The 25,091-nt window shown below is 46.5% G+C and overlaps 1 protein-coding gene across 1 annotated transcript in view; it reads left to right on the top strand.

Moving 5' to 3' along the window:
• The window catches only part of Kif5a (kinesin family member 5A), a 42,459-nt gene that overhangs the window by 5,216 nt on the left and 12,152 nt on the right, over window positions 1-25,091 (top strand). Inside the window, exons 2-15 of the mRNA XM_087902134.1 lie at window positions 14,056-14,143; window positions 14,232-14,305; window positions 14,699-14,803; window positions 15,237-15,285; window positions 15,946-16,001; window positions 16,188-16,275; window positions 16,615-16,739; window positions 18,939-19,043; window positions 19,204-19,352; window positions 19,462-19,610; window positions 20,320-20,495; window positions 22,324-22,392; window positions 23,126-23,332; window positions 23,611-23,757. Coding sequence (XP_087758260.1) covers window positions 14,056-14,143; window positions 14,232-14,305; window positions 14,699-14,803; window positions 15,237-15,285; window positions 15,946-16,001; window positions 16,188-16,275; window positions 16,615-16,739; window positions 18,939-19,043; window positions 19,204-19,352; window positions 19,462-19,610; window positions 20,320-20,495; window positions 22,324-22,392; window positions 23,126-23,332; window positions 23,611-23,757 — 1,587 coding nt within the window. The remainder of the gene's footprint in view (window positions 1-14,055; window positions 14,144-14,231; window positions 14,306-14,698; window positions 14,804-15,236; window positions 15,286-15,945; window positions 16,002-16,187; window positions 16,276-16,614; window positions 16,740-18,938; window positions 19,044-19,203; window positions 19,353-19,461; window positions 19,611-20,319; window positions 20,496-22,323; window positions 22,393-23,125; window positions 23,333-23,610; window positions 23,758-25,091) is intronic.

The following is a 25,091-nucleotide window of genomic DNA, read 5'->3' as shown; positions in this document are numbered from 1 at the left end:
GTTTATAACTCACTGTGTAGTCCAGGGTGACTCAAGTTCAAATTTGAGAGTAACCTTCATGCCTTAGCCTCTTGAGTGGGCTTACGGGTGTGTGCCCCTAGGCCCCAAATAAACTCCTGGTAACAGTTGAAAGTTAGCTGAACACACGCTGTGCTGCACACCCTGTCAATCCTAGTACTAGTACTCAAGAGGCTGAGGCAGAAGGATTGAAAGTTTGAGACCAGTTTAGACTCCACAGAAAGATCCTGCCTTTAAAAAAAAGAAAAGTGGGGAAGAAATTACTGGAGACATGGCTCAGAGATTAAGAGCATTGGTTCCAGTTCCAGGGAATCAGCTACCCTCTTCTGGTCTCCACATGCACTAGGCATGCACAAGGTACACATAAATACATACATGTAAACACACAATCACACACATAAAGATAAAAGTATTTTTTAAGTGGTGGTGCACACCTTTAATCCCAGCACTCAGAAAGCAGAGACAGGCGGATCTCTGTGAGTTTGAGTCCAGCCTGGTCTACAGAGCTAGTTCCGAGACAGCCAGGGCTACATAGAGAAACTCTGTCTTGAAAAACAAAAACAACAACAAAAAATAAATAAAAGATGTTATTTTTATATACTTTGTCCCTGCACGAGTGAAATTTGGAAGGGTTAAGCACTTGGCTCTTTTATGGATGGTTTTGTCTAAACCTCTAATGTTTACTCCTCCTCAATATCTATCTATTTAACAAACATAAAAAGTTGCTTGTGTTCCAGAGACTCTCTTTGGAGTTGGGGATTTGGAGGGGACATTGTTCTTGGGGAATTCTAGATCAGGGTAGTGATATGCAGGTGGAGAGGCCTGGGCAGAGACACCAGTGACCATCAGAAGTGAGATTTTCTAGCAGGGGCATGGTTGCCTTGGTTCTATTTATAGCACTTGGATAATTGGAGGCCGGAAGGACTGTGAGTCCCAAGTTAAGCTGGGCTACCTAGCAAGATCTTGTCAGAAATGAACAAGGGGCTTTTACCAGCTCTGTGCTAATTTCCTTACTTTCCAATAAAGATCTCTTATTTCACACTACAGAGTGGGGTGTGGTGCACACTCTAATCCCAGCATTTAGGAGACAGAGCTCTGTGGCTTCCAGGACAGTCAGAGATACACAGTGAAATCCTACTTTAGAACAAAGTAAAAAACAAAACAAAACCCCACAACATACAAACAAAACAAAATGAAAATGATTATGTAACTCAGTTGACTTCAAACTCTTGATGATCCCCTGCCTTGGCTGCCTAAACTCTGAAATTACAGATGTGTACCACCATGGGTAGCTGATGAAAATCTTAAGGTAAGCACTTAGAAGATACATTCAGGAAGATTGACAGTTTCAGGCTGTGTGGAGCTACCGGGCTACATACAAAACAGAAAACCCCCAAACAGCAAAAAGGTGCTAGAAGTTGGATTTGTCTTGGAGTTGAGGGCCCAGACAAGAATTAGGAAATAATGAAATCATAATATATGTCATGGCTCATCACAGAATGGCAAATGCACCCATTTCTTAGCTCCTGGTTATCTTTTACCCTCACAGACACAAGAGCCCCACCCAGTTTCCCTCTGTACTTCATTGCCTCTTTCCAGCCTGGGCTAAAAAAAGGGTTCCCAGGCACCCCTTAGCTTCAGCACTTGGAGAGCGCCCTCCATTTTATACATCCAGTGCTTTCTGGAATGAACCACTGGGGATGTTTTGAACCGAGTGGGTGTAGATTTGAGTGTGTTGGTACCCGTGTTTCCCGCTGGGGAGAAGGGAAGGTGGGAGGGGCCAGGCTGGCGGTGGAGTTATATTTAACGCCCTTTAGCTGAGTTCCTAGCTCTGGGTAGCATGGCTAGAGATCATGGATGAAAAATCATTGGTCTGAGATAGACATGCTTTGTTTCTGTTTCTGGCCACTGGGTAGGAGAAACATGGATGTGCATTACAGTTAAAGAATTAAAGTAGAGCCGGGCGGTGGTGGCGCACACCTTTAATCCTAGCACTTGGGAGGCAGAGGCAGGTGGATCTCTGTTGAGTTCGAGGCCAGCCTGGTCTACAGAGTGAGTTCCAGGACAGAAACCCTGTCTCAAAAAAACAAAATAAAACAAACAAGCAAAAACAAAAACAAAAAAAATTAAGGTACATTTGTCTTTATTAACATTGAAAACTATATAATTGTAAATCTAATACATTTTAACTGTTAGCAAAGTTACAAAGAAGAGCACACAGAAGGTGCCAAAAATCAATCTTATTTTATCATTCTAAAAAAAATAGTTATTTGATGTTTGTTTCTATTTTTGCTGTTGTTGTTCTTTGTTTTGTTTTGTTTTGTTTTTTGTTGTTTTTCATCCCCCCCCCCAAGACAGGGTTTCACTGTAGCTTTGGGGCTTGTCCTGGAACTCACTTGGTTTTAGGGTTTAGGGTTTAACCTTTAAGTTCTTTAAAAACATTTAAGTTACAGTTTTAACCTTATTCTCTCTCTCTCTCTCTCTCTCTCTCTCTCTCTCTCTCTCTCTTTCTCTCTGTGTGTGTGTGTGTGTGTGCCACAGCACCCAGGAGGTCAGGATCACACTTAGCGTGTGTGTCTTTACCCAATGAGTCTCCTGTTGCTTCCCCGCCCTGCTTTGAGACAGGGTCTCCTTCATGCTAGGCTGACTTCAGGCTCACAGTGGTTCTTCTGCTGCAGCCTCCTGGAGGCCTGCGATTGAAGGCATGGGCCACTCTACCCAGGATTCCATTTATTCTTGGCATATGTATATATAGAGTTTAATAAAATTATATCATAAGCTCTCTATATATGCATTCATATATTTTTGGAAGGTGCTAGAGATTAAGTCCTGGGCCTTGCACGTGTTAAACTTGCACTCCACCGCTGAGTTACACTCAGTGGCCCACCAGATACCTTATTTACCTAACTTTTTTTCATTTTACAATTGCTTTCATTTTTATTTTTCATATTTATTTATTTGTTTGTTTGTTTATTCGAGGCAAGGTTTTGCTGTAGTTTTAGAGCCTGGCCAGGAACTAGCTCTGTAGACCAGGCTGGTCTCAAACTCACAGAGATCCACCTGCCTCTGCCTCCTGAGTGCTTGGATTAAAGGCATGCGTCACCACTGCCTGGCCATTTTTATTTTTCAAACAGCCTTCATATGTAGCTCGGGCTGGTCTTGAACTCATGTCAATCCTCCTGCCTCAACCTCCTGAGTACTAGGGTTACAAGAAAAAACCACCATGCCTTGGTCATCTTATAATTTTTTTCCTGAGACAGGGTTTCTCTGTATAACAGCCCTGGCTGTCCTGGAACTCGATCTGTAGACCAGCCTGGTTTGGAACTCACAGAGATCCCCCTGCCTGCTTCCTGAGTGCTGGGATTACAGACAGGTGCTGTCATGCCAACCTCATTTTGTAACCTTTCAGTAAGTCTTGTACTTCTCTACTGTAGCCTTCTTCTTTCAGAAACACACCGTCGCCAGTTTCCGTGGACACTTCCAAAAACTTTATATACACTTACAACCAAATCCACGTGTGCGTGTATACATTGTATACAATTACAACCAAATACACGTGTGCATGTATATATTATACACCCTTACAACCAAGTACATGTGTGCATGTGTACATTATATACACTTACAACCAAGTACATGTGTGCATGTATACATTATATACACTTACAACCAAGTACATGTGTGCATGTATACATTATACACACAACCAAGTACATACATACATGTATACATTATACACACTTACAACCAAGTACATGTGTGCATGTATACATTATACACACTTACAACCAAGTACATGTGTGCATGTACACATTATACACACTTACAACCAAGTACATACATACATGTATGCATTATACACACTTACAACCAAGTACTGCATACATTATATTCACTTAGTCTCAAGTACACGTGTCCAAGTACACATTATATACATTTCCAGTGAAGCACATATGCACATGCTTGCTGTCTAGTTAGGCTTTCTATTGCTGTGACAAAACACCATGACCAAAAGCAAGATGAGGAGGACAGGGTTTGTTTGGCTCACACTGTCACATTGCTGTCCATCACTGAAGGAGGTCAGGACAGGAACTCAAACAGGGCAGGAACCTGGAGGCAGGAGCTGATGAGGAGATGGAGGGGTGCTGCCTACTGGTTTTTCCCTTTGGCTTGCTCAGCTTGCTTTCTTATAGAACTCGGGACCGCCAGCCAAGGGATGGTACCACTCACAGTGGGCTGGCCCTTCCTTTCTCAACAACTACTAATTTAAAAACTGCCCTAGAGGCTTGCTCCAGTTGGATCTATGGAATCATTTTCTCCATCGAGGCTTGCTCCTCTCAAATGACTGTAGCTTATATCAGGTTGATATTAAACTATCCAGCACACACACATTTTTGTGCATTACCATTGAGCCTTGGAAATTTTTCCATATCAGCACGTAAAATTCATTTCCTTCAACATGTAAGCAGCTGCGTAAATTGTTATCTGGGTCCCGTCTGGGAGACCTCTCTCCGGTGCGCTGATACCTCTCCTGTGTTGAAAATAAGTATATTAATCTGTTTATTTAAAAACTTCAGATTTTCTGGGCTGGGTGTGTTGTCTCACACCTTTAACCTCCGTACTACGGAGGCAGAGGCAGGAGGATCTATGAGTTCAGGGCCAGCCTGCTCTACATAATGAGTTCCAAGTTAGCCTGGTCTGCATAGTGACTGTCTCAAAAACTGAAAACAATAGGGTCCCTGGCAGTAGGACCAAGATCTATTACTGGGGCATGAATGTTGGAGCCCATTCCCTGTAGTGGGATACCTTGCTCAACCTTAACACAGGAGGGAGGGGCTTGGTCCTGCTCCAACTTTAATGTGCCAGACTTTGTTGACTTCCCATGGGAGTCCTTACCCATTGTGAGGAGTGGATGGGGGGGTAGGCTGGAGGGGAGGCGAAAGGGGGTTGGAGGAAGGGTGAGAGGGACTGTGGTTGGAATGTAAAATGAAGAAAAAAATAAAAACAACAAAAATATTAGATTTTCTGATTTTAAAAAGAGATCTTTTTAGTCAGGCAGTGGTGATGCACGCCTATAGTCCCAGCATTTGGGAGACAGAGGCAGGTGGATTTCTGTGAGTTTGAGGCCAGCCTGGTCTACAGAGTGAGTTCCAGGACAGCCAGGGCTACACAAAGAAACCCTGTCTCAAAACAAAAACAAAAACAACACAAAACAAAAACAAACCCTCTTACTTTTGAAGAAATTTTGTTGTTGTTGTTCAGACGGGGTCTCACTATATATCCACCCACCTCTGCCTCTTGATTGCTGGGCTTAAAGGCCTGCGCCACCACTGCCGTGTACAACTGCAGAAATTTTAAGTCAAAAAACAAAACAGCAACAAAAGAAACCAAACCTTAAAATCAGTGTTGCACAGTAGCTCCCACCTGCAACCCCAGCCCTTTGGAGATTGAGTCGGGGGGCTTGCCATGAATGCTGGTTAGCCTGGGCTACAGTGCAGAGTCCTGTACCCCTCAAACCATCAAATAAAATAAAACCCATACTGACCAAGGATAACTATTAGTATGGTTTCCTATGCAAGATCTATATACACATACAGTCACATACTACATATTCCATGTTTTTATATACATGTATATTTATAGAAATAGAACCATTCTTTTTTCTTTTAATTTTTTTTTTTTTGAGACAAGATTTCTCTGTGTAACAGCCCTGGCTGTCCTGGAACTCATTTTGTAAACAGGTTGGCCTCGAAATCACAAGATCCACCTGTCTCTGTCTCCCAAGTGCTCGGATTAAAGACAGTGCCGCCACTACTGCCCTACTGAACCATTCTTTCGTAGTCTTTATTTTGCATTGGTAATTTTATTTTGCACTGAACACACACTCATTTTTGTTCTTTTGATTTAGCTGTGTTTGTGTTTACTTTCTCTTTTCACTACATGTTCTTCTGTAATATCATCTTGTAGACAAATTTTTCTTTGAGCCACCAGCTTACGAAAAAACAACATGGAAATGACATATTAATTACAAAAGCTTGGCCTATAGCATCGACTTGTTCCTAACGAGCTCTTATAACTTACATAAACCCATTTCTATTAATCTATGTTTTATCATGTGGCCTTTTACCTTGCTTTGATTCCGTATGTCTGACTCCCTCCATGTCTTGTTGGTGTCTCCTCTGCACCCCTACTTCCTCTTTCTGCCTGGAAGTTCCGCCTATACCTCCTGCCTAGCTATTGGCCTTTCAGCTCTTTATTAAACCAATCAGAGCAATATATCTTCACGCCACGTACAAATATCCCACAACATCATCTATACATTTATATTTTTAGTTTAATCAGTAACTGTTCCATTTCTGGTTCTTTTATTTCCTCCTCCTCCTTCTCTTCTTCCTCATCCTCTAGAGACATCTCATATAGCCTATGCTGACCTTGAACTTATTGTGTAGCTCTTATTAGCCTTAAATGAACATCCTCCTGCCTCCACCTCACCAGTGCTGGGATTCCAAGTGTGCACCATCATGCTGGCTTCCATGTCTGTTTCCTTTCTACCTATCTGTCTTTTTTTTTATTATTATTTTACTCTTTTTTTAAAAAAAGATTTATTTATTAATTATGTATATAGTATTCTGTCTGCATGTCTGCTGCAGGCCAGAAGAGGGCACCAGATCTCATTACAGATGGTTGTGAGTCACCATGTGGTTACTGGAAATTGAACTCAGGACCTCTGGAAGAGCAGTCAGTGCTCTTAACCTCTGAGCCATCTCTACAGGGGATGCTCTGAGTGACACACTCTGTCCATAGTCCCTAGTACACAGCCCACATACGAGCTCATTTGTCCTTTGTCTTTTAAAAAATGCAATCTCATAGACTGTGTGTGTGTGTGTTGCATTGCTTGGGACTTGAACTCAGGGCCTACTAAGTAAGCACACTACCACCGCGCTGTGTCCCCAGCCCCCATAGTAGACAACATTTTTGTTTTCTGAGACAGGGTTTCTCTGTGTAACAGTCCTGGAACTAGCTCTGTAGACCAGGCTGGTCTCAAACTCACAGAGATCCGCCTGCCTCTGCCTCCCAAGTGTTGGGATCAAAGGCATGTGCCACCACTGCTTGGAGATAGGCATCATTTTTAAATTTTTTTATTGATTTTTATTGATCTCTACATTTTTCTCTGCTCCCCTCCCTGCCTCTCCCCCTCTTCAGCCCTCTCCCAAGGTTCCCATGCTCTCAATTTACTCAGGAGAGCTTGTCTTTTTCGACTTTCTACTTCTCATGTAGATTAGATCTATGTAAATCTCTCTTAGTGTCCACATCATTGTCTAAGTTCTCTGGGATTGTGGTTTGTAGGCTGGCTTTCTTTGCTTTATGTTTTAAAAAAAATACCTATGAGTGAGTACATGTGATAATTGTCTTTCTGTGTCTGGGTTACCTCACTTAAAATAATGTTTTCTAGCTCCATCCATTTTCCTGCAAAATTCAAGCTGTTGTTGTTTTTTTTCTGCTGTGTAGTACTCCACTGTGTAAATGTGCCACATTTTCCTTATCCATTCTTCGATGGAGGGGCATTTAAGTTGTTTCCAGGTTCTGGCTATGACAAACAAAGCTGCTATGAACATAGTTGAGCACATGTCCTTGTGGCACGATTGAGCATCCTTTGGATATACACCCAAAAGTGGTATTACTGGGTCTTGAGGAAGGTTGTTTCCTAATTTTCTGAGAAATCGCCACACTGACATCCAAAGGGGTTGTACCAGCTTGCATTCCCACCAGCAATGCAGAAGTGTTCCCTTTTCCCCACATCCTCTCCAGCATAAGTTGTCATCAGTGTTTTTGATCTTGGCCATTCTTACAGGTGTAAGATGGAATCTCAGAGTTGTTTTGATTTGCATTTCTCTGATGGCTAAGGATGTTGAACATTTCCTTAAGTGTCTTTCAGGATAGGCATCATTTTTAGTCAATCAATCTTAGACATGGCAGTATATAGACACCAACCTCCCTTTGTTTGTTCTGTGTTTCTTCTAGACAGGGTCTTACTATGTATCCTTGGCTATCGTGGAACTCACTCTGTAGACCATGCTGGCCTTGACCTCACAGAAACCCTCCAGCCTCTGCCTCTCCAGGGCTGGGGTCAAAGGCGTGCGCCACTGTACCTGGCTCAACATCGCTTGTTTTAATGGAGTTGTAACCTCCTCCTTTTATTCTTTGATAAAGTTACATGCACTTGTGTGTGTGTGTGTGTGTGTGTGTGTGTGTGTGTGTGTGTGTGGTGTGTGTTGGGGTTGGCATGCCACAGCACACGTGTGGAGGTCAGGGGACAAGTTGTGGGAGTCAGTTCTCTCCTTCCACCAGGTGAGTCCTGGGGTCCAACCTAGGTCACACGTGGCAGTCAGAAGTCTCACCTGCCGAGACACTTTGCCAGTCATTCCTTTCCCCTCTCCCCTCTTCGCCCTGTCCTCCGTTTTCTTTCTTTCTGTGCTGAGGATGGATGGGGGCTCAGACCCTTGTGTGTGCCAAACACACACTCTCTGAGCCACAGTTCAATTTGTCTTGGGGTGTTTGACTTTCTTCTGTGTTTTTCTTGAAGACAAACCCCTGAAGGTAACCTTTGAAATATCGACCTTTAATCACTTTGGTAAGTATTTTGCGAACTGCATTCCTAGCACCGGAATCTTGGTATAGAATATAAATATTTAAGCCCTTAATGGAATAGAATGACTTGCTAAAATCAGTTTATCACACCCTACTAAGGACTTCCTTCTTCAACTCTCTTCCTCTGTGAATTCTGTTTCCTGGCTCTACTCTTTTTAAGTGTAACTTACTATTTTGGTGATTGGCTCAGCCCAGGGCCTTGCCCATGCTTCAGCAGGGTTCCGCTGCAGGCTCCACTCCTCAGCCCAGCTGCTTGAGTGTATTGATTATGGAGAAACCAAATAAATATTTCAGCTGATTTTAACCAAATGACAGATTTAATTTAAAAAAAATTTTTTTTTGGTTCCGAGTCTTTGACCTTGAAGTCGTTATGCAGCTGAGGATAACCTTGAGTCTCTGGTGCTCCTGCATCTACCTCCCTAGTGCTAGGATTAGAGGCATGAGCTCCCATGCCTAGTTTATTCTGTGCTGGTGATCAAATCCAGGGCTTTGAACATGGTAGGCAATCATTCTACCAACTGACATTTCCAGACCTTTTTAAAAATTAATTTTATTGTTATCATTTTTTAAAATGTATGGGTGTTTTGTTTACATGTATGTCTGTGTGCTGTGTGCATGCCTGGTGCCAGTTACCATATGGGTGCTGGGAATTGAACCCAGTAGTGAGTGCTACCACTGAACCATCTCTCCAGCCCCAAAGACTATACATATATATATATATATATATATATATATATATAATATATATATATATATAGAGAGAATATATATACATGTATATACATATATATTTATTTTTTGAAACATGATCTTGCTATTTAGCCTTGACTGGCCTAGAAACTCACTACATAGACAAGGTTACCCTCAAACTTCCAGAGATCCTGCTACTTCTGCCGGGATTAAGGTATGCACTACTATGTCTAGCCTGTAGTTTTTTTGTTTTGTTTGTTTTAAGATTTTTATTTATTAATTTTACAGTGTTCTGCCTGCAAATATGCCTGCAGGCCAGAAGAGGGCACCAGATCTCATTATAGATGATTGTGAGCCACAATGTGATTGCTGGGAATTGAACTCAAAAACCTCTGGAAGAGCAGCCAGTGCCCTTAACTGCTGAGCCATCTCTCCAGTCCCAGTCTGTAGTTTTTAATATCTAAGAATAGAAATGTTTCTCCTTTGTGCAAAGATATATAAGGAAAAGGATATATTATTGTGCCCGGCAGTGGTGGCTTATGCCTTTAATTCCAGCAATTGAGAAGCAGAGGCAGGCAGATCTCTGTGAGTTCAAGGCCAACCTGGTCTACAGAGTATGTTCCAGGACAGCTAGGACTACACTGAGAAACCTTGTCTTGAAAAACAAAACAAACAAACAAAAAGAAATATTCTTGTGTCATCTTTGAAAGTAGTTCATAATTTTTCTTGAGAATGTCATACATGTATACAATCCAACATAATCACACCTACCCCCCATTCCCCTCCTCCACTCCCGTTTGTCCCCAGATGAGTCCCGCACATCTTTTGTTGGTGGTGTGGTAAGTTCAGTTAGTCCTGGCCCAGTGGCGCATGGGAAAACCTGCCAGTGGGAGAGCCTCTTAAAAGACACTAATTCTCCCTTCCCCAGCGGCGACCAACCGACTGCCCCAACTGCTTGATAAAGGCTGGGGTCTGGAGCGCCTCCCCCACCTGTGCTGGAGTGGCTGACTTGAGCTCCTACCAGTCTGGTGGAGGCAACTAAAGCTGTGTCAATTCCCGAGTGAACATGTGGTGTCCAGAAAATAACACTGCATGGCGCTCCTCCTTGTCCTTCAGCCTATGCATCTGTCTCCTCTTCCTCGAGGTTCCCTGAGACTGGAATGTGTGTGTGTGCGTGCATGTGTGTGTGTGTGTGCATGTGCGTGTGTGTGCGTGCGTGTGTGCGTGTGTGTGTGCATGCGTGCATGTGAGTGCGTGTGCGTGCATGTGTGTGTGTGTGCATGTGCGTGTGTGTGCGTACGTGTGTGCATGTGTGTGTGCATGCATGTGCATGTGTGTGTGATAAAATATGCCCCATTTAGGGATGAGCATTCAGTTCCCTTGTCTTAGTACTTTGACAGATCACCCACCTCTGCATTGACTGATGCCCACTGCACAAAGACTCTGTGTGGCCAAGGTTGGCCGCAGCCCAGGGTCTATAGGGATGAATATAAGTGTTATATGCAGCTGAAAACATGTCCATTGAGCAAAATAACGACAGTAGGTTTCACCCGAGGGCAGTGGTTCTCAACTTTCCTAATGTTGCGACCCTTTATTATAGTTCTTCACATTGTGGTGGCCCCAACCATAAAATTATTCATTGCTACTTCATAACTGTAGTTTTGCTATTATGAATCGTAATGTAAATATCCAATACGCAGAATAACTGATATGTGACCCCCAAAGGGATCTCGACACACAGGTCAGGTACCACTGCCCTGGGGTCTCATCGTGTAGCTCTGGCTGTTCTGGAACTCGCTCTGTAGACCAGGCTGGTCTTGAACTCACAGAGAACCACCAGCCTCTGCCTCCCGAGTGCTGGGTTAGCAATGAACTTTTGACTAGGAGGATGAGTATCAGGTGTGAATCCAGCCCCGTGGCGTGGGCCTCAAATCCAACCAGAAAGTAGCTGTGTCCCTGCTGACAGTTGTGTCCCTGATGCAGCAGTGGGCACATGTTGCCTGGCAGATCGGAACTGCAGCATAAAGGTTCAAGTACCCTGACATGTTTTCTCCTCCAGAGCCCACATGGAGCCTTTTAGCATGAAAACTAGCTAGCAGGGAGGAAGTTTCCTGGTGGGTTGGGGGTTGATTTCTCTATGTCCTGTAATCAAAGTACATGGCATCTTCAGCTATAGGGTATGTAGCTATGAGACATTAAAACATATTAAATGAAATACTTTTACGTTGAATAATATAGAGCTGGAGCAATGGTTCAGTGGTTAAGAGCATACACTGCCTCGAACTCTGTTCCCAGCACCTATGACTGACAGCTCAAAAGCCCCTAACTCCAACTCAAGGGACCTGATGCCCTCTTCTGGACACTTTGAGCACCTGCACTCCTGTGTGAACATACATACATATACATGTAATTGACAAATTAAAATAAGTCTTTCTATTTTTATTTATTTTTTGAGACAAGATTTCTTGTGTAGTCCCTAACTGTCCTGAAATTCACGCTGTAGAACTCAGAAATCCTCCTGCCACTGCCTCCTGAGTGCTGATATTCCAGGTGTGTGCCACCATGCCTCATTAAAATAAATCTTTTTAAAAGAATATAATCAAGGCTATGTTTTGTAATCCCAACACTTGGGAGGCAGAGGCAGAGTTGCTGCCAGTTCAAGGTCAGCCTAGTCAACATCATGAGCTACAGGCCAGCCTGGGCTACATCATGAGTTGTGAACCATCCTGAGTTGTGAACCAGCACTTCACAGTGAGAGTCTGTCTCCAAAATAAACATCAAAAAGCCAAAACAACAAATAAACACGACCACTAATGACAAAGAGTAAATAATAAAATGTGTCTCCCCGTTTCTCTTTCCAAAGTAACACGGTGTGCATTGTGCTGAACTGGAGAGCGTGCTTACAGCTGTGTGCCTGACTGTAACTGAGCTGCCTTCCTTTTGGTGGAGGTGGTGGGGCTTTTGTTACTTTGTTAAAGTTCATCTCCCAAACTCTGCCACGGGTGGACCCGGGGGGCTCATATTTCAGACGGACACATGTAGACACTAATAAAACAATTTAACAGATAAATCTGATTGGCAGGGAGGCACAGCTGGAGAATCCATCACTGATGGCAGCAGACCCTAGATATGATTAGAAATCATATGATTAGGGCTGGAGAGACGGCTCAGCAGTTAGGAGCACTGCCTGCTCTTCCAGAGGTCATGAGTTCAATTCCCAGCAACCACATGGTGGCTCACAACCATCTGTAATGAGGTCTGGTGCCTTCTTCTGGCCTGCAGGCATACATGCAGAGAGAACACTGTATACATAATAAATGCATCTTTAAAAAAAAAAAAGAAAGAAAGAAAAAATCGGGGCTGGAGAGATGGCTCAGCGGTTAAGAGCATTGCCTGCTTTTCCAAAGGTCCTGAGTTCAATTCCCGGCAATCACATGGTGGCTCACAACTATCTGTAATGAGGTCTGGTGCCCTCTTCTGGCCTGCAGGCATACACGCAGACAGAATTGTGTATCCATAATAAGTAAATAAATATTTTTAAAAAGAAAGAAATCTCTTTTAAAAATAAAAGAAAGCTTAGCTCTCTGAATTATATCTGGTCAGCACATGACCTAGGCTGGCCCAGTCCTTGTGGGTCTGAGGACCTGCTTCAGTTTGTCTGCAGTTAGTCCTGTGTGTGGCTTCATGGTGGACAAGTGCTCTCCCAAGCCATGCTCCTTACAGGGGCATCCCCATTTCTGATTTCATATATTCCTTTCGAAACAAAGGAACTGTGCCTGTATCTTCACAGAGGCCCTTCACGTGAGTTTCCTCATACCCCAGAGAACAGTCTATACCCGTGTAACCAATTTTGCATCTTTTTTTTAAAAAAAGTTTATGAGCCGGGTGTTGGTACAAGCTTTAATCCCAGCACTTGGGAGGCAGGTGGATCTTGTGAATTCAAGGCCAGCCTGGTCTACAGAGCGAGTTCCAGGACAGCCAAGGCTGTTACAAAAAAGAAACCCTGTCTTGAAAAAGAAAAAAAAAGTTCATGGATGAGTGTTTTGCATGTATGTGTTTTACACATATGTGAGTGTATTGTATATATGTGAATGTTTTACATGTATGTGAGTGTTTTACACGTATATGACTGTATTGCATATATGTGAGTGTTTAACACGTATGTGAGTGTATTGCACATGCCTGGTGCTGGGAGAGGTCAGGAGAGACCACCAGATCCCGTGGAGCTGGAGTTAAGGACTCTAGTGAGCTGCTGTGTGGCTGCAGGGACTCGAACTCAGGTCATCTGCAAGAGCAGTATATGCTCCTGGCTGCTGAGCCATCTCTCCAGCCCGCTTCTTGTGTGTCTTGAAGAAGTTCTGTAACAGACATACAGCCCTGCAGAGAAAGATACTTTGAAGCTTTGAGGTTCTTTTCACTGATAATGAATATCACTTTCCATCACTTTCCATCTTTCCCAGAAAGGTGTTTGGGGTTAGCGGTGTGCTAGGATCTCACATCCAGATGAGGAGCCCCTTACACTGCAAGACACTCCTTAGTGACGCGAGCACACAGCACCTCTCCTGCTCTCAGATGTGAACTGCTTCTCCCGTCAGGGGCTCCAGAGTGGGACGCTGCCTTCGGCAGGCTGACAGAAAGGTCTGTGGGTCCCTCTTCATCTCACACTCCCTGCTGATGTCTGTTTTCTTTCCCCTCCAGGGAAAGCCATACGTCTTTGACCGTGTATTCCCCCCAAACACGACTCAGGAGCAAGTGTATCATGCATGTGCCATGCAGATTGTCAAAGGTAAGAGACCCGTCTCCTGAATGTATTTTCCCATGCTCGCCACCGCCGCCCCCGGACACCAGATCTCTTTCTCTGCCTTCTCTTCCAGACGTCCTTGCTGGCTACAATGGCACAATTTTTGCTTATGGACAGACATCCTCAGGGAAAACACATACCATGGAGGTGAGAGTTCAGACTTGGGGCTTGAGGGATGCTAGGAAGGTGCACAGAAGATCAAAGAATCACTACGATCGGAACTTGAGGGTGGGCTGAGTCGGAGGCAGAAGGGTCTGGAAGATGAAATGAGCAGTGTGGTAGGGAGGTTTAGAGGAAGCCCCTTTAGGGGCCCACTTTCCCTCCCTCTTGTGACCCCAGTTGTCCTCCTTTGATCCAGAGAAGCACCAGTAATGGAAGTCCAAAGGCTGCTCAGTTATCAGCTTCCATTCGAAGGCAGACATGGCGGTGACCATCTCCTAACTGAGGGCGCTCTTCACGTCCCTCTTTACCTCCGTGTCCCCTGCCCACCTCGGCGTTGTCTCGTCCCGAGCCTGACTCTGCTATGCCTTGACTCCCCAGGGCAAGCTGCACGACCCTCAACTGATGGGAATCATCCCTCGGATTGCTCGAGACATCTTCAACCACATCTACTCTATGGATGAGAACCTGGAGTTCCATATCAAGGTGATCAGCACACGACTCCTGGGGAGTCAGAGATGGAAAAGTCTAGAATGAACCAGCTGGAGCGCTCCTCCCCGCTCCGATTATCTCAACGTCTCCGTGAGATGTCGTCTCCTGCACTTTCCCAGCCACTGCCCTCCTTGGTTGGGATTCCTGTGTCAGATTTAAGATCACCCCCCTCAGGGCTGGAGAGATGGCTCAGAGGTCAAGAGCACTGGTTGCTCTTCCAGAGGATCCGGGTTCAATTCCCAGCACATACCTGGTGACTCACAACCATCTGTAACTCCAGTTCTCGGGGATCTAATGGGCTCTTCCTCGCACCATGCATGCATATGATGTACAGACATACAGACGGACAAAACACTCATACACATAAAAATAAAATTCAAACATCAACAACAGAACATCTCATATCACCCACTTTCTTCCCGACCAGGTTTCTTACTTTGAGATTTACCTGGATAAGATCCGAGACCTATTGGATGGTGAGTACTTGGGCTCAGTGGGTAAAGGCTTGTGAGGAGCCTGAGAACAGAGAGACTGCCTTTATCTGGAGTTTGGTTGTGGTTGGGCATCCAGGACATATCTCTTCACACCAGAGGCCTAAGCTCTGCCCCTCCACAGAGTTTTAGTCAGGGATGGGAATGCTTGCCTGGAACCCTAGCTACTCAGAGGCTGAGGCAGGATTGTGATTTTTTTTTGAGCCCTCCCCCTTGGCAAACTCAGCAAGATTGTGTCTCAAAGGGAAAAAATGAAAAGGGGTGAGATGGAGGTGAGTGTTGGAGTCTACCTAGCAAGAGTGAGGCCTTACTTCAAACCCTAATTAGTAAAGCAAAAACAGAGACGGAAGGAGGAAGGAGGGGTATAGGGCAGGAGGTAAAATGCTTTCCTAGCATGAGGGAGTCTGTGTTCAGTCCCCTTACTGCAGAAGAATAACAAAACCTGGGAGTCAGGAGATGAGCTCAAGGCTCAGCCCTTACATATCCAGAGCCAGAAAAGAGTCGCAGTCTCTGTTCTGAGGAGGGGAGGAAGGGTATTGCCCTGTAAACGTGGTCTTTGGGTTTCCCCAAAGTCTTCATGCCTGCAGGGCATCTAGGGGTGGGTGGGTGGGCTGGCCTCGCTCACCCTGCTCTGTCTTGATTCAGTGACCAAGACAAACCTGTCTGTGCATGAAGACAAAAACCGGGTGCCGTTTGTCAAGGTGAGAGCAGGCTGGGCTCTTGTCTATGCCACCGGGGCGTCAAGAACCTGTGTGAGGGAGGACGGGTTGGCGACCCAGATGGTGGATGAGCGAAAGGTGCCAAAAGGGGCTTGGAAGTCTCCTGACAGGTCACTTGGGTGGTATGTGAAGACCAAATGTATGGTCCCGGCTATTTTCCTCCGACAGGGTTGTACCGAACGCTTTGTGTCCAGCCCCGAGGAGATCTTGGATGTGATCGATGAAGGGAAGTCGAACCGCCATGTCGCCGTCACCAGTGAGTGGGGAGATAAAGAGCTCTTGGGTCTGGAGGTCCTTGCGCTTCTCTTCTGTGCCCACGGGGGGCAAGCAAGTGGGGGAATAGGAGCGGGGGCCGCCTGCCTGTGTAACCTGCTAGGGGCCCTGGTGTGTGTGTGTGTGTGTGTGTGCGCGCGCGCGCGCGCGCGTGTGTGTGTGTGTGTAGTGGCAGCCCGGGGTGGGGGTGGGGAGGTGGCAGGGTGGGGAGGTCGAATGGTACTGGGGGGAGGTTGGGTAGGTGGCGCATGGGGGGGAGTGGATGTGCCCTTGGGCTGCAGGGGTTGGTAGGTAGAGGACCTGTGCTTCCCTGCTCCTGCAGATATGAACGAGCACAGCTCTCGGAGCCACAGCATCTTCCTCATCAACATCAAGCAGGAGAACATAGAGACCGAGCAGAAGCTCAGCGGGAAGCTGTACCTTGTGGACCTGGCCGGGAGCGAGAAGGTTGGGAATTTGGGGAAGGTGGGGCGGGGGCTGAAAAGGAATCCTTGGGGGAAGGCTTGCCTTTTTAAAAATTAAATTTTAGACTGGGTAATGGTCTTTAATCCCAGCACTTGGGAGTCATGGGCATGTGGATCTCTGTGAGTTTAAGGCCACCCTGGTCTACAGGATGAGTTCCAGGACAGCCAGGACTACACAAAGAAAGCCTGTCTCAAAAAACCAGAAAACAACAAAAACAAATAAAAACAAACAAACAATAAAAAACAAAAATTAAATTTGAAAGAAAAACACATTTGGCCGTTAGTGGTGGTGATACTCCTTTCCTCCCAGCATAACATGGGAAGAACAGGCAGATAGTATGTCCCCTTCCCTATCTCCCCCACCATGCCCCCACCCCGGCGCAGTAATGAGCAAATATTTTACCACTAAAATATATCCCAGGGAAGTGGCTCACAGAGCACCAGGCAGGTGACTCAGGTCTGCAATTCTAGGCTCCTACAGTTAGAGGGAGCTGCTGTGCACGGAGGGAGCTGCTGTATGTGGCAGTGAGCAGTGAAGGGGCCCAGCCTTAAAAGGACGACCAACACCTGCTGTTGTTCTCTGATCACACACATGCCGTGACATAGACCTGAGGTCGTCCTCTGACCATATACATCCCGTGACATATACCTGACTGTACACATGCCATGACATACACCTGATCACACGTGTGTTGTGACATATATCTGACCACACACATGCTGTGACATACGCCTGACCTCACACATGCTGTGACATACATACACATGCCGTGACATACACCTAACCACACACATTCTGTGACATACGCTTGAGGTTGTCCTCTGACCACACACATGCCATGACATACACCTGACCACACACACATGCCGTGATATATGCCTGACCACACACATGCCATGACATATACCTGACCACACACATGTCGTTACATACACCTGACCACATACATGCCATGGCGTACACCTGACCACACACATGCCGTGACGTACACCTGACCACAAACATGCCGTGACGTACACCTGACCACAAACATGCCGTGACATACACCTGAGTTTGCCCTCTGACCACACACATGTCATGCATGCTTATGCTTTCCTTTACCATCATACATCATACCATACACATACATGCACACACACACACACACACACACACACACACACACAGAGGCACACACACATTTATAATCCAGGCTGGGAACATGCTTGGTAGAGTGCAGTCTTAGCAGTGCAAAACCTCACGTTTGGTGTCTAAAGCAGGGCGTACTGCTGCATGCCTGTTATCCCAGCACTTGAGAGATGGCAGTAGGAGGATCGAACGTTCAAGTTCATCATTAAAAACATAGGAGTCTGACTAGTCTAGACGAGTCACCTTGACTCAAACAAAACAAAACATGGGGCTGGGGAATTGCTAAGGTGCTCACTTTGCCAGCAGAAGGACCCGAGTTCAGTCCCCAGCAGCCATGTAAAAACCTGAGCATGGTGGTGCATGCCTGTAGTTCCAGCACCGGGGAAGTGGAGACAGGCAGGTCCTGGGATGCACTGGCCAGCTAGCATAGCTAACCAGAACATTCCCTGTCCCATCAAGAGACCTTGACTCAAAAAAAAAAAAAAAACAGCAAGGTGACAATTTCCAAAGAGCAACACCCAAGTTGACCTCTGGCCTTTGCACATCTGTGCATCTGCAAAACACAAAACATGGAACAATCCTGAGTCGGGCGTGGTCACGTCTGTAACCCTGCAGTCAGCTGGAACAAGATGAACATGAGTATGAAGCCAGCCTGGGTTACATAGTGAGACTCGCAGCCCTCGCTCCCAAACAATCCAGCCGGTTTAGTTTCCTCTCAAGACCCTTCACTGTCACTACTGCCACGTTCTAGAACGTTTTTATTACCCAATGATTACTTCCCGTTTTATACCCACCCATCCCCTGCAAACCACTGGTTTACCCTCTGGCTTTGAATATCTCATTTAAATGATAGTATATAACCTATCTATACTATCATGGTCGGGGTGTCTGCGAGAGAGTTCACGGGAATGCAGAAAGGGTCTTCCTGACCCTGGCTGAGCATCCCTCGTTATCCTCTTCCCCACTTCCTCCCTTTTATTGGGCTTGGCCCTTCCAAGTGAAAACAGTGTTTGAGGCTCTTCCCAACATGCTTGTCCCGTAACTCCTTGACAGGTCAGCAAGACCGGAGCAGAAGGGGCTGTGCTGGACGAGGCAAAGAATATCAACAAGTCACTGTCGGCCCTGGGAAACGTGATCTCTGCCCTGGCTGAGGGCACTGTAAGTGTTCCCTGGGTCACCGTCACCCCCAACCTCTTCTCCGTCTCTCCACTTGTCATCATGCCCTAGTCCGTGGCTGTTCAGTCCCCAGGGAGAATCGCTGTCCTCTGTTGCCCTGCTGAAATAGTGTTTCTCATTCGCGGTCTGTCCCCTGCTCTAGAAAAGCTATGTGCCATACCGCGACAGCAAAATGACGCGGATTCTTCAGGACTCCCTGGGAGGAAATTGTAGGACCACCATGTTCATCTGCTGCTCCCCGTCCAGCTACAATGACGCGGAGACAAAGTCTACCCTGATGTTTGGGCAGCGGTCAGTGTCGGGGTCCCCACAGGGGACCCAGGTCATATTCCTTGCCACCGTCATCCCGTCACCAGAGACCAATGTGAGTCTCATCTTTGCTTCTTTTCTCTTCACTCAGGGCAAAGACTATTAAGAATACTGCCTCAGTGAATCTGGAGCTGACAGCTGAGCAATGGAAGAAGAAATACGAGAAGGAGAAGGAGAAGACCAAGGCCCAGAAGGAGACCATTGCAAAGCTGGAGGCCGAGCTGAGTCGGTGGCGCAATGGTTAGAGAGGGATCCCCATGGGAATAAGAGGCAGCAGTGGCTCAATGGTTAGAGAGGGACCCCCCATGGGAGTAAGAGGCAGATGGTGGCACAATGGTTAGAGAGGGACCCCCTGCCCCCATCCCCTTATGGGAGACGGAGTAAGATGTGTGGCTTAGGGCCAGCTACAATCTCTAGGAAGTAAGGCTGTGTTTCTGGAAGTGCAGAGGAACAGTTGTGAAAAAACTGATGACCTCCTGAGATCCTCCAAAAATGGAGCGACCTGAGAGCCTGGAGATCCTGGCTCTGAGGAGTCCGGAGGATGGGTTTAAATATGCGGCTCTCTCTTCTCCACCTGTAGCCACTTTTCTCAGTGCTGTGTGACCTAGCAGAAGCAACTTAAGGGTGAGGGTGTCTACTCTGGCTCACAGGAGCCTGAGGTGGCTGCTCACGTTATACCTGCAGTCAGGAAACAGAGACAGAGCTGGTGTTCCGCTTGTATCTTCCTTTTCATTCAGTCTGGACACCAGTCATGGAATGGTGCTACCACATTTAAGGAGGACCTGCCCAGCGCTGTCCACATTTAAGGTGGACCTGCCCACTTGAACTAACTCAGTATGGAAACCCCCTCATAGATATCCAGAGCTTTGTCTCAGAGGTGATGCTGGGTGCTGTTAAGCTGATAATATTAGCCATCACACTGCCTTTTCTTCCCTTCTGTCCCCGTCAGGAGAGAATGTGCCTGAGACTGAGCGCCTCTCTGGGGAGGACTCAGCTCTGGGAGCCGAGCTGTGCGAGGAGACCCCTGTGAATGACAACTCATCCATCGTGGTCCGCATCGCACCCGAGGAGAGGCAGAAGTACGAGGAGGAGATCCGCCGCCTCTACAAGCAGCTGGACGACAAGGTGCAGGCAGTCGGGCGGGGGTGACGAGAGCGAGCTTGTGGCGGCAGGACGGCTCAGCCTGATGACCTAAAGGGGAGAACCGACTCCCACAAGTTGTTTTCTAGCCCCCCACATGAGCACCAAGGCACACACATGCACACATGCACACACCATACAAACACAAGCACACTATAAATTTTTTAAAAAAAAAACATTGCTTTGAGCTGGGTGGTGGTGGCGCAGGCCTTTAATCCCAGCACTCAGGAGGCAGAGGCAGGCGGATCTCTGTGAGTTTGAGGCCAGCCTGGTCTACAAGACCTAGTTCAGGACAGGTTCCAAAAGCTACAGAGAGACCCTGTCTTGAAAAACCACACACACACACACAAAAGCTTTGTACCGCCATTATGATGTGGAAAATAAGTTTTAAAAACAGAAGAAAATAGAAGAGACCGGTCAACTCTCATCTAGAGATAACGCTGCTAATATCTTACTGTTCTTTGTTTCTTTGTGCATTGTGTAACTGAGGTATACAGGAGAGGTGATTTGCATCTTATTTTCCTTTCTTATAGATAGTCTCATATTTTAGGTGAGGCCCAAACTCTTGGTTCTCCTGGTTCCGCCTCCTAGGTGCTGGGGTTGCCATCCTGACCAGCTCGGGTTTTTTAGTTATATAGTTTCAACAATTCTTCATAACAGTATCTGTTTAGGGCTAAGGGTATAGCTTGTAGTTGGTAGGGTGCCTGCCTGGCGTATGCAAAGAAAGCCCTAAGTTCAGTCCTCAGCACCATATAATGCCAGGCATGGTAGCACATGCCTGTAATTGCAGTACACAGGTAGAGACAGTATATCAGAACATTGAGGTCACCCTCAGCCAGGTAGGAAGTTTGAGGCCAGCCTGGAAACTGTCTGAGAAAGCTTCTTTTAAATAGATGCCTGAGAATTCGTTTATCAAAATGTATTTGGTTGTTATGGATAAACATTTGCTTTTGAGACTAGAGCAGTTAAGGGCACTGGCTGCTCTTCCAGACGACCCAGGTTTGATTCCCAGGACCCACATGGTAGCTCACAACTCTCTGTGACTCATGTTTTAGGAGATCTGCTGTCCTTGTCTCACACTGCAGGCACTAGGCATATGTGTGGTACACAGACATAGGCAGACATAGCACACACACATACAATAAAGTAAAAATAATTATTTAAAAAGTAAACACTGTACACATACATATATACATATATATGGATATATATATCCATATATATATTTAGAGAGAGAGTTTGCTTTTGAACCAGGTGTGGTATTTCCGCCTATAATCCCAGCACCATAAGACTGAGGCAGGAAGACAGGAAGATTGGGAAATTGAGTCCAATATACTTCTAGGCCAGCCTGGACTACGTGGTAAGACCTTGTCTCAATACACACATGCACAGAGGTCCTGGTCAAGGTGGCACATGCCTCTAATCCCAACACCTGTTAGACTGAGACAGGGATCAGAGTTTGAGGCCTTTTGCAGCTACATAGACATGCAGAGTTCAAGACCAGCCTTAGGTACATGAGACCCTGTCTCAAGTGGTACCCTCAATTTTTCATTTGATATTTTTTAATGCTTTTTAAATGATGTGGCCAGACTGGCGTGCTAACGTGAGAGTTCTAGGCTAAGGGTGTGGACGTGGAGACTTTTGCTGGGTACCGCCATTGTCCCAAAGGAAGTTCAAAGCGAAGTTCTGCCGTCCTTTTGGTATGCGAGCTTTCCAACTCAAAGCAGCACTCTGTGATCTGGCTTCTTCCTCCGGTCCCGGCCTTCTAAAATGGGCGAAGTAGCCCCTCACCATCCCCTCTCGCCTCTGACAGGACGATGAGATCAACCAGCAGAGCCAGCTCATTGAGAAGCTGAAGCAGCAGATGCTGGACCAGGAAGAGGTAACAGCTGGAGTGAGGGGCTGAGGATGTGGATGCTCAGTTGGTAGAGTGTAGGCATAGCAGGCATGAAGCCGGGTGGTTGGTTCCCCAGCACAGAGTAAATCAGAGGTGGTAACACACACCTGTAATCTGCTGAGCGCCAATAATGGGGATAGAAGTTCAAGGTCATTCTTAGCTACAAAGACTTGGATACTTGAAACTTTATCCAAAAAAAAAAAAAAAAAGGGTGTGGCATTCTACATACTGACTAGTGACCCATGAAAATCATTACAATCTGGAAACTTAGGAGGTCAAGTTAGGAAGATCAGAGTTCAAGGCTAACACAGGCATTGGTGGTGCACGCCTTTGATCCTAACACTTGGGAGACAGAGGCGGGAGACAGAGGCGGGTGGATCTCTGAATTCAAGTCCAGTCTGGTCTACATAGTGAGTTTTGGGACCGCCAGACTACACAGAGAAACCCTGTCTCAAAAAAACAGACAAAGTAACTAACTAAAAAGAATTCAAGCCTAGTTGTTGCTACATAGTAGCCAGCCAGATTACTCTTACGGTCCAGACGATGGCGTCCAGGTGCTTTTCCATTTCGGTTAATGAGGCCTGTTGCTCACCTCTCCTTGATTTGTGCTTCAAGTGTGTGCCAGGCGAGTGTTGGAATTTAGCATTCATAGACCTAGGGGCTCAAGAGGCAATCCCTGACAGAGTGTGTTCTCACACGCTCCGCCTCTTCATCGAAGCTGCTGGTGTCTACTCGGGGAGACAATGAGAAGGTCCAGCGGGAGCTGAGCCACCTGCAGTCAGAGAACGATGCTGCTAAGGACGAGGTGAAGGAAGTCCTGCAGGCCCTGGAGGAGCTGGCAGTCAACTACGACCAGAAGTCGCAGGAGGTAGAAGAGAAGAGCCAGCAGAACCAACTGCTGGTGGACGAGCTGTCCCAGAAGGTGGTAAGTGGCTGGCAAGTAGCCCAAGGGCACCCTAACCTGGGAACACCTCTGCTTCCCGCCATTGTGCGGTGTAGCTCCTCCTGCACTTGTGTCCAGTGTGCGGACGCCCTCCCCTGCCTGCCTCTGCAATTTGCCCTTCTCTCTTCCAGAGGCTTCTGCAGGGTCTGTATTCTCTCCATAGAAGCCCTCAGAGTCTTACATGATATGAGAGACTCTGCTGAAGCTGGGAAGGGGAGCAGGAGGATGGCAATGGTAGTGACCGTAGGGGCTGTCCCTAGGCCACCATGCTGTCCCTGGAGTCTGAGCTTCAGCGGCTCCAGGAGGTCAGTGGACACCAGCGGAAACGGATCGCTGAGGTGCTCAATGGGCTGATGAAGGACCTGAGCGAGTTCAGTGTCATCGTGGGCAATGGTGAGATTAAGCTGGTAAGTCGGGGAGAGAAAGCAGTGTTGTTCAGGGCGCTCTTGCTCTGTGCTCTGGGCACTAGAGAGAGAGGTATGGTGGGACAGCCCATCCTTCTGGGGTACTGAGGAAGGCGGGTCAAAGAGCCTTGAAATGTCCCCTTCCCAGAGCCAAATGTGCTGTCACACACCTGTAATCCCAGCATTTGGGAGACTGAGGCAGGGAAAACAAGAGTTCTAGGGCAGCCTGGGCAAGCAAGATCCATTTTTTTTAAGTTAACAAAAGAAGGGACTGTGCCTCAGATATAGAAATACAGAGAATTGTAGAGCAACTGAGAAGACACATTCTGAAGGGTTCACACACGGACTACAGAGAGAGAGATTTCTGTGGCAAGGTCTAGAGGTGACATCTATGCATAAGAAAATGACCTATTGGAGGCCGGGTGATGATAGTGCAACATGCCTTTAATCCCAGCACTCAGAAGCAGAGGCAGGCGGATCTCTGTGAGTTTGAGGCCAGCCTGGTCTATATAGTTAGTTCCTGGACAGCCAGGGCTACACACAGAAACCCTGTCTCGAAAAACAAACAAATAAAAATACAAAACAAAGAAAAAGAAAAAGCAACCAGTTTGGGGTTTCCACAAAAGAAAGTCCATCTGGGAGTAGGGCATGCAGCTGTAATGCCAGTCCTCGGGAGGCTGAGACAGGCAAAGCACGTAATCCCAGGGATTTGGGGCTGGCATGGGCGATGCAGCAAACCAGAGAAGACTGGTTGATGTTTAAGGTGGAGCGAAGACTATCCGGATCGGATCCAGCGTCTGTTGGTAGAGGCTGCAAAGTGAAATGTTAGTTGCTAGAAGCCGTGTCTTAGGGCCACAATGACTGTGATGAAACACTGTAATCAAAAGCGATGGGGGTGGGAGGGGAGGGTCTGTCTGGCTTACATAGTCCAAGTCACAGTTCACTGAGGGAGGCCAAGACAGGGCGGCAAACCTGGAGGAGGGAGCTGATGCAGAGGCCACGGAAGAGACCTGCTTTACTGGCCGCCTAGCTAGCTTATAGCACCCATCAATCACTAATTAAGAAAATGCCTTACAGGGGGCTGGAGAGATGGCTCAGAGGTTAAGAGCACTGGCTGCTCTTCCAGAGGTCCTGAGTTCAATTCCCAGCAACCACATGGTGGCTCACAACCATCTGTAATGAGATCTGGTGCCCTCCTCTGGCGTGCAGGCATACATGGAGGCAGAATGTTGTATATATAATAAATAAATAAATCTTTAAAAAAAAAAAAGAAAAGAAAATTCCTTATAGGCTTGCCTACAGCTGGATTTTATGGAGGCTTTTTGTTTTGTTTTGTT

The sequence above is a fragment of the Myodes glareolus genome, chromosome 26 (genome assembly GCF_982192425.1).
Source record: "Myodes glareolus chromosome 26, mMyoGla1.1, whole genome shotgun sequence".
NCBI classification, from domain to species: Eukaryota; Metazoa; Chordata; class Mammalia; order Rodentia; family Cricetidae; genus Myodes; species Myodes glareolus.
Note: the sequence above shows the minus strand (reverse complement) of the source record. Positions and strands in the feature narration are given on the sequence as shown.